Source organism: Arachis hypogaea, chromosome 14 (assembly GCF_003086295.3).
Source record: "Arachis hypogaea cultivar Tifrunner chromosome 14, arahy.Tifrunner.gnm2.J5K5, whole genome shotgun sequence".
NCBI classification, from domain to species: domain Eukaryota; kingdom Viridiplantae; phylum Streptophyta; class Magnoliopsida; order Fabales; family Fabaceae; genus Arachis; species Arachis hypogaea.
The window spans coordinates 6,733,529-6,742,114 of record NC_092049.1 but is presented as its reverse complement, the minus strand read 5'-3'; the positions used below and the strand labels follow the sequence as shown (position 1 = coordinate 6,742,114).

The 8,586-nt window shown below is 43.1% G+C and overlaps 2 protein-coding genes across 2 annotated transcripts; both read right to left on the bottom strand.

The window, feature by feature from the left end:
- Positions 1 to 3,470: 3,470 nt before the first annotated feature.
- Positions 3,471 to 6,712, bottom strand: LOC140178444 (uncharacterized). The gene is made up of 5 exons (XM_072215524.1): positions 6,568 to 6,712; positions 5,079 to 6,101; positions 4,444 to 4,823; positions 3,844 to 4,347; positions 3,471 to 3,569 (listed from the first exon to the last, which is right to left on the bottom strand). Exons 1-5 carry the CDS (start codon positions 6,710 to 6,712, stop codon positions 3,471 to 3,473), a joined length of 2,151 nt encoding a protein of 716 aa, XP_072071625.1.
- A 99-nt stretch (positions 6,713 to 6,811) lies between these two features.
- LOC112742150 (uncharacterized) lies at positions 6,812 to 7,960 on the bottom strand. The gene has a single exon (XM_025791394.1). It carries the CDS (start codon positions 7,958 to 7,960, stop codon positions 6,812 to 6,814), a length of 1,149 nt encoding a protein of 382 aa, XP_025647179.1.
- Positions 7,961 to 8,586: the final 626 nt, after the last annotated feature.

Genomic DNA, 8,586 nt, shown 5'->3' with positions numbered 1-8,586 from the left:
AGATTGCTTATGGTCTTTAGGATTATAACTGTTCCGTTCTGGGTGAACTGAGGTATACGACGCCAAAGTTATCTGTTTGATGTCTGGAAAGAGCTATATGTTGTTCAGAGAGTGGCGTTTTAAGAAAACTTCGGCCTCTCGAAACACGGCGGCGGGAACACCTGTAAAAAGTACGCCGACGCTCAAATAAGAATGAGAATTATCAGAGAGTAAATGAAACAAACTAAAGCGAGTTGTGTAACCTATTTTTTCTGGGCTATTGGTGTTTGGTTTTATAGATGAATGCAGTGTCATGTATTGCGTGTTTGTTTCGATATTAAGGGCTTAGATAGTGAGTTTCGTTGCTGTTGATAACGGCTAGGGGATAGTGTTTGACTTGTGCGTGTTTTCGGTCAGGTGGTTGCTTCAGATGTGATTGTTTGTTTCCGGACTTTATGGTCGGTATTCTGATCTTATCTCCGAGTTTATGGGGTACACGTCATAGCCCCCAAGCTTGTCTGGCTCTGTCCCGCTAGTGGCAGGCAAGCTTGTGTACTCGTCCTTTGTAAGATTTTTGTCTCTTCCCCTTTTTTTATTATATTTTTTTTGGACCCCCTTTGTGCTGAAGAGAGGATATTTGTTGGAAAGAAGTCAAGGAGTTTTCTGCGTTGTGGTCTGTGCTGCGATTAATGCGCCCCTTCGTTTCTTTGGGTTTTCGATGTCTTTAACGGTTATCTTTTAATGTGCCCACTAAGTTAGTGGGCTTTGTAATAATATCTCATTCTAGGCTTGGAATTGACATTTTGCTTCTTCGCATTCTATCTGTTTAAGCTGCAGCATGACTTCCAAAGGTTAGTTCCCTTTCTAATTTTGCATCTGTTTTTTCTTTTGAAATGACAAAAGAGAAAGATAAGAAAACGGCTGTGGAAGAGAAAAAAAGATAACCCATATTATTGGGTTCATGATGACGTCAAGACCCGGTCTTCGTCGTACATTGATGCTGAGTCCATGCGTGAACTCGAGGGCTTGCGGGTGGTAAGGGAAGGTGTGGGTGTTGAGTTACTTTATTGTTCTAGTGACGATAGGGTTTTCGAGCGGAGGGGTGACTGGCAATACTTTTATATGTATACGCCTTGCTTTTTTGAACTTGGTGTGAAGCTTCCTTTCTCTGCGTTTGAGTGTGATGTGTTGACCCAACTAAATTGTGCGCCTTCTCAGTTGCACCTAAATTCCTGGGTGTTTCTTCGCGCTTTTCAGTGTTTAATGGAGTTTCTGTCTTTCCCTTGTTCTCTTCCTTTATTCTTTTCATTATTCCAGTCAAAAGGGGTTCGGAGGGGGTTGTGGGTATGTTTGAGCAGTTACCCTGGACGTTCCCTTTTCCTTCTTTATAAATCTTCTTTTAAGAATTTTAAATCCTTGTTTGTGAAAGTGCGGTCAACCGAGGCCGAGTATCCGTTTTATTTGGACGACGAGCTGATAGAGAGGTTTCCTCTCTATTGGTGTTCGGAGCCGTGTCAGATCCTTGAGGCTGTTGAACGGAGTGAGGATGAAGAGAAGGTATTAGATTTTTTGGTAGAGTCTTTTGTTGATGGGGAGTGTTTGTCTATTCCCGAGGTTCTTCGACTTCACGATTCAGGTGATAGTGAGGGTTTGAAGGCTTACATAGGTAATGTTTGGCTTTTTCTTTTTGTTTCTTCATATTTTAGATTTAATCCGACTTTTTGTTGTCCTGCGCAGGTGGACGGGCTCCTCTCCTTGATCCTTCACGCTTTCAGTCCTTTCTTAAGAAGAAAAAGGAAAGGATTGCTGATGCCTCTGAGGTTGTGAAAGAAGGTGGTGGGGATGCTGCCCAATCTGTTGCTCAACGGTCGTCTTCTTTTAAGAGGAAAAGGGATGATGTTGAAAAATCTGTGGAAGTGATTTCGGAAGGTGATAGAGAAGCAATGGGTGGTGGTAAATCTGCGTTTGATAGACAAAAGAGATTGCATGGCTTTATCCCTGGTACCAGCTCTCATTCGTTGTGGAGCAATCAGTTCCCCTTTGCTGAGCTCTCCGATAGGGTGTCTCAATACCTTGGCGATATGCTCATGACTCGCCGGATTGGGGTAGAGAGTTTAGGGAAGTTCATCCATGTTAATATTCTGTTCTCGGCTTCTTTTATTTGTTCTTGTGTCTTTATTTTAACCGAGTTTGATGTTCTGTAGATTGTTGCTTCGCGACTAATGTGTGCTGGTCGGACGACTGAACTTATCGGTGCCGAGCACCAGGTGGATATGGATAGGATTGCTGAACTGGAGAGGACTTATAAGGAGAGGATTGCTGAATTGGAGAAGTCTGTGAAAGAGAAAGATGACGCTGTTATAAATGCTACAGTCAAAGTGAAAGATTCTGAGGAGGAAGTTGGTCGTTTGCGGGACCAGATCCGGCTTTTGCAGGCCGAGGTTAAGGACAGTGATGTTGCCAAAGGTCAGCTTACTTCTAGGGTTGCTGAACTGGAGAAAAATGGGATGGAGATATTTTCCTATGGTTTTGAGCGGCTGTTAGCCAAGTCGCTGTTTTGGCCCCGGAGTTCGATTGTGATCGTCTTGACATGACCAAGATAGTGGTCGGTGGAAAATTGGTAGTGGATGGAACTGTGGAGGATCATGGTGAAAATATCCCTCCTTGATTTCTGATATTTTAGGTTGTTTGTTTTGGGCATGTGTGTCCCTTTTGTTGTATTTTGTTGACTTTTTAGCTAATTGGTTAGCTTTTGACTGTTAATGGTTACTGATTTTTTGGTTTGGGTGTGTTGAACTTTAAGCATGTTTTGCTTTTTTGAATATATAATGTGTAGTTGTATGTTTGTTGTGTTCGAGAATAGAACGAGATAGAGAATAGGACTCATATTGATATACGTGTCAGTCTGATTTCATAATTTGATAATTTGGGCGTCTGGCCTCGTTAAAATCCTCCTTAGGTAAAACCCGTTCTTTTGGGAAAAACCTCTAAGGGAGAAAAAGAGTACATTCATCCATGAAATGTACAAGTTATGATCTATACAATTTGAGGGAAGAAATGTTCTAATTTCCTGAAACTGGATTGTCGTGTAGTGTTTGGAGCTGGTAAGCCCCCATTCCGAGCACTTTGGATACTCGGAATGGTCCATCCCAGTTTGCGGCGAGCTTTCCATGTGAAGGTCGTCTGGCTTCTTCTGTTTGTCTGAGGACTAAGTCGCCCTCCTCGAATGTCCTCGGCACCACTTTCTTATTGTGCTTTCTTTCTGCCAGTTGTTTCTGGGCTCTTTGTTTAATGGCGGCGATTTCCCTGTCATCTTCTGTCAGATCAAGCTCGGCATTTCTTGTGTTTATGTTATGTTATTCGTCGTATAGTTCGGCTCTTAATGTGGGAACTCTGACCTCTACGGGGATTAATGCCTCTGACCCATAGACTAGCTTGAAGGGTGTTTCGCCCGTGGTGGTTTGTATTGTGGTGTTGTAACTCCACAACACTTATGGGATTAGCTCCGCCCATTCTCCTTTCACATTATCGAGCTTTTTCTTTATTGCCTGCAGTATAACTTGGTTAGCAGCTTCGGCCTGCCCATTCTCCTTTCACATTAAAATTTTTTAGAAATGAGCCGAGCTTATTATCTGTAAATTGTCTACCGTTGTCTGATATTATTTCCCTTGGTATTCCAAATCGGCATATGATTTTTTTCCATATGAAAGACCATACCTTTTCGACTGTTATTCTTGCTAATGGCTGTGCTTCAATCCATTTTGAGAAATAGTCTATTGATACTAAAAGAAATTTTACCTGACCTGGGGCTGTTGGAAATGGGCTGAGAATATCGAGCCTCCATCTGTGGAAAGGCCAGCTTACCTCCATGCTGTGTAATACTTCGGCCGATTTTGTAGAGATGGCTGCGTGCTTTTGACATTTGTCACATGTCTTGACTTTTGTTATACAATCCCTTTTCATGGTCGGCCAATAATATTCTGTTCGGATGATCTTTGCAGCGAGAGCTCGTCCTCCAATGTGGTTCCCACATACACCCTCATGGACTTCGTCCATCACCTCTTTCGCCTCATCTTTATTCAGGCATTTTAGCAGTGGTTGTGAGAAACTGCGCCTGTATAGTTCTCCTGCTATGTTTGTGTAGAGGCTTGCTTTTCGTCTGAAGTGTTGTGGGTTGAGTTCGTCCCTGGGTACGATACCTGTATTGATGTACTCAAGGAAAGGTGTTCTCCAGTCGCGGAGGTGGTTAATGCTTGTTATAGATAATAGTTCAATGCTTGGTTTTTTAAGTGTGAGTTGTGATAATGCTGATGTTTGTGTGTCTGCCCTAGTGGCGACAAGTTTGGATAATATGTCTGCTCTAACATTCTTTTCTCTATGCACATGTAAAATGATGAATGAATAGAACTTTGAAATGAGATCCTTTGCTATGAGCCAATATCACTCTAGCAAGGGATCTTTTACCTGAAATTCTCCTCGGATTTGTTGGACCACCAAGAAGGAATCACAATGTGCTGTCAAGCTTTGTACTTGGAGGTTCAGGGTGAGCTTGAGTCCCGCTATGAGGGCCTCATATTCGGCCTGATTGTTGCTTGCCTGGAAGTGGAACTGGAGGGATTGCTCGGCCTCCACTTTGTCCCCTTCTCTCAGGATTATCCCAGCTCCGCTTTCTCCTCGGCTGGACGCCCCATCCACGTGTAATTCCCAGGATTTGTTGTGTTCGTCAGGGGTTAGTTCTGAGATGAAGTCTGCGAGGATCTGTGCTTTTAATGCCGATCTTGGTTGAAATTGGATATCAAATTCCGAGAGCTCGATAGACCATTTGGTCAGATGTCCGGCCAGTTCTGGTTTTGTCAGTATTTGTCTTAATGGTTGATTTGTTCTTACTATTATTGTGTGCCTTTGGAAGTAGTGACTGAGTCTTCTTGCTGTTATTACAAGTGCTAAAGCTAGCTGTTCTATCCTTGGATACCTTTATTCCGTTGATTGCATGACTCTACTGACGAAGTATACTGGTTGTTGCATTTTTCCTGTCTCAATGACTAGAGTCGAGCTTATAGAATAATTAGAAACAGATAAATATAAGTATAAATGTTTACCGACTTCTGGTCTTTGCAGGACGGGTGGTGATGATAGAATGGTTTTGAGCTCGGCGAACGCTTTCTCGCACTCTTCTGTCCATTGAAACTTCTTATTCTTTGATATTGTTTGGAAGAAATGGTATGATCGGCTTGACACTGCTGGTAAGAACCGAGATAGTGCCGCTACCTTTCCTGCCAATTGTTGTACTTCTTTTACTGTTTTAGGGCTCGCCATGTTAAGTATTGCCTCACATTTTTCAGGGTTTGCTTCAATTCCTCGTGAGATCAGCATAAATCCAAGGAATTTGTCTCTTTGTACCCCAAAGGCACATTTCTCTGGGTTAAGTCTCATATTGTATGCTCGAATCTGTTCAAATACCTCCCTGAGGTCGTCGCAGTGTGACTTTTCCTGTGTGGTCTTGGCGACCATATCGTCCACATAGATTTCCATGTTCTGACCTATTTGATGACGGAACACTTTGTCCATCAGTCGTTGGTAGGTTGCACCTGCATTCTTTAGACCAAATGGCATTACTCTATAATAAAAATTTCCGTGCTCAGTTATAAATTCTGTCTTGCTTTGGTCTTCTGGATGCATGAGGATCTGGTTGTAGCCAGAGTATGCATCCATGAAGCTCAAGCTTTTGAAACCTGAATTCTTCCTTACCATTACCACGTTTGAGAGCCATGTGGTGAATCTGATTTCTTTGATGAAGTTAGCTTTAAGAAGTTTCCCAGTTTCTTCTAGGATTGCCTTTGATTTTTCTGCCCCGAGATTCCTCTTCTTTTGAGCTATAGGTCGGCTTGTTCTGTCGGTGGTGAGCTTATGGCAGATAATATTTGGGTCTATTCCTGGCATGTCTGCTGGGGTCCAGGCAAATAAGTCGTTGTCTTGTAGTGCTTTTATGAGCTCTGATCTTTCTTTTCCTTGTAGTGCTTGACCGATGTATGTGACTTGTTCTGGTTTTGACGTCAGTGGGATTTCCTGGAACTCGTCTGCTGGTTGAGGCCTTTCTTGGGTGTCCCCTCGAGGGTCAAGCTCTGCTAGGGACAGTACCTCATTTGTCTTGTGAATTGCTTGTACCTCTTATTGGAATTCTTTTCCTGGAGCCGACCTCTTTAGGCTTGCATTGTAGCATTGCCGAGCTTGTTGGCGATCTGAATGGAGTGTCGCTATCTTTTCGTCCTGTGCCTGGAATTTGACACATAGATGAAAAGTTGAAACTACTGCCCTGAACATGTTCAGGGCAGGTCTTCCGAGGATAATATTATAAGGACTAGGGCAATCAACTATAAGATATTGTATGTCAATGATCCGTGACGATGAGTGGTTTTCCATCATCGTTTTTAGCCATATGTAACCCTTAATTGGCACCCTTTCTCCAGAGAATCCGACTAATTCTCTGGATGAGGGTTGTATGAGCCTTTCAGATATTTTCATTTTTAGAAAAGTAGTGTAAAAAAGAACATCGGCACTACTACCTGGGTCCAGAAGAACTTTTCTTACCAATAGTTCGCCTGTTTGGATGGAAAAAACCCACTAGGTCGTCTGAGTGTGGTGCGGCCGAGCATATGTCTTCCTTGTTGAAAGTAATTTCTAAGTCGGGTACATTTTCGTTGTTATGTGGTGTTGTTCCTTCGATTGCCAGCATTGCGCGGTAGCTACGTTTTCTCGCCGAAGTTGTTTCGCCTCCCCCGACAAATCCTCCGGATATGCAGTTTATAACTCCTTTAGGTGGGGTGTTGTTTGATCATTTATTGGCTTCCTTGTTTCCCGAGGCTTGTTGGCACTCTTCTTTGTCCCTATCGTCCTCTTTACGTTTCCTTCCTTCGATGTACTTATCTAGGAGGCCTTGCCGAGCTAACCTTTCCAATAGATCTTTGGCTATCACGCACTCATCGGTTGTGTGTCTGTATTTCTGGTGGAAGGCACAGTGCTTGCTTTTGTCAACGAATCTCTGGTCTTGATAGCTCCCAGCTCTTGCGGGTGGTTTTATGATTTTAGCATTGATTATTTCTTTGATTATCTTTTCCCTCCTTGTGTTGAATCTGGTGCAGTTGTCGAATTTTGGGGTCAGCTTGAATGGTTTGCCGAGCTCTTTGTTGTTCGCCGACCTTGGCATTCTGTCGTCCTCCCTTCTAGGTTTTCTTTCTGTTCTGTTGGCCTCATAGAGTTCTTCAATCTCCATCTGTCCAGCTGCTCTTTCTCGGAACTCCTCTAATGTCTTCAGCTTGGTGACTGCGATTGTCTCTCTGAATTTTCCCGGTCGGAGGCCGGCCTTGAGGGCATGTAGGTGGACAGCGGGGTCCAGATCGGGTATTTCCATTGTTGCTTCTGCAAATCTGGTCAGATAGTCTTTCAGGCTTTCTTGGGGACCTTGGCGGATGGTGCCGAGATAATCGGATCCGTGCACGTATATCCGTGCTACAGCGAAGTAGTCTATGAAGGACTTCGCCAGTTCTTCAAAGGAAGAGATCGAACCTGCAGGTAATTTTGAAAACCAAAGTAACGCAGCGCCGTCGAGGTAGGTAGGAAAAGCTCTACAAAGAACAGGTTCATTGTTAGGGCCATTGAAAAACATCATAGATTGAAATTTCTTAATATGAGCCTGGGGGTCACCAATCCCCTTATATGGCTCAAGCGAAGAAGGTAGCTTGAAATTCTTTGGCATTTGGTAGTTGGTGATTTCCTCCGAGAAAGGGTTGTCTAAGGTAAACTTCTCTTTTGGTGGGTTTACACTTAGTAGGTCTGTACTGCCTTTGCTTGGGCCCTTTTCATCATGCTTATTGCCGCTGTTCTGGGTGGACAACTCAGCAAGTCGTTTGACTTCTGCTTGTAGTTCGGCCATCTGGGCCAAGAGTTCGGCCTGAGTGAGCTGGTGGATTCCGTTGTCGGCCATGTTAAAAGGTTGGAGAAACCTGTGTAAAAGAGAAAAAATAAAGTGCAATATATAAGGAAGAGTGGGGTTAGATTAACTGCTTCGGGGTGGTCGCCAAATGTTCCGTCCTGGATGAACTGAAGTATACGACGCCTAAGTTATCTGCTTGATGTCTGGAAAGAGCTATATGTCGTCCAGGGAGTGGCGTTATAAGAAAACCTCGGCCTCTCGAAATATGGCGGCGGGAGCACCTGCAAAAAATACTCCAACGCTCAAGTAAGAATGAGAATTATCAGAGAGTAAATGAAACAAACTAAAGCGAGTTGTGTAACCTCTCTTTTCTGGGCTATTGGTGTTTGGTTTTATAGATGAATGCAGTGTCATGTATTGCTTGTTTGTTCCGATATTAAGGGTTTAGATAGTGAGTTCCGTTGCTGTTGATAACGGCTAGGGGATAGTGTTTGACTTGTGCGTGTTTTCGGTCAAGTGGTTGCTTCAGATGTGATTGTTTGTTTCCGAACTTTATGGCCGATTTTAATTCTGATCTTATCTCCAAGTTTATGGGGTACACGTCAATAACAATTATTTAAATTGATCCTCAAAATTTTAAAATACTAATTTAATCCCTAAATTTACTATTTATAATT

Bases quoted from the DNA above. Each gene is read 5' to 3' on its own strand.
- LOC140178444 (XM_072215524.1), bottom strand. From the start codon at position 6,712: ATGCTGGCAATCGAAGGAACAACACCACATAACAACGAAAATGTACCC. The intron at 6,102-6,567 runs GTAAGAAAAGTT...TGTCCCTAGCAG, and splicing joins TCCAAACAGGCGAACTATTG to AGCTTGACCCTCGAGGGGAC. The intron at 3,570-3,843 runs GTAAGCTGGCCT...TTAATGTGAAAG, and splicing joins AAGTATTACACAGCATGGAG to GAGAATGGGCAGGCCGAAGC.
- LOC112742150 (XM_025791394.1), bottom strand. From the start codon at position 7,960: ATGGCCGACAACGGAATCCACCAGCTCACTCAGGCCGAACTCTTGGCC.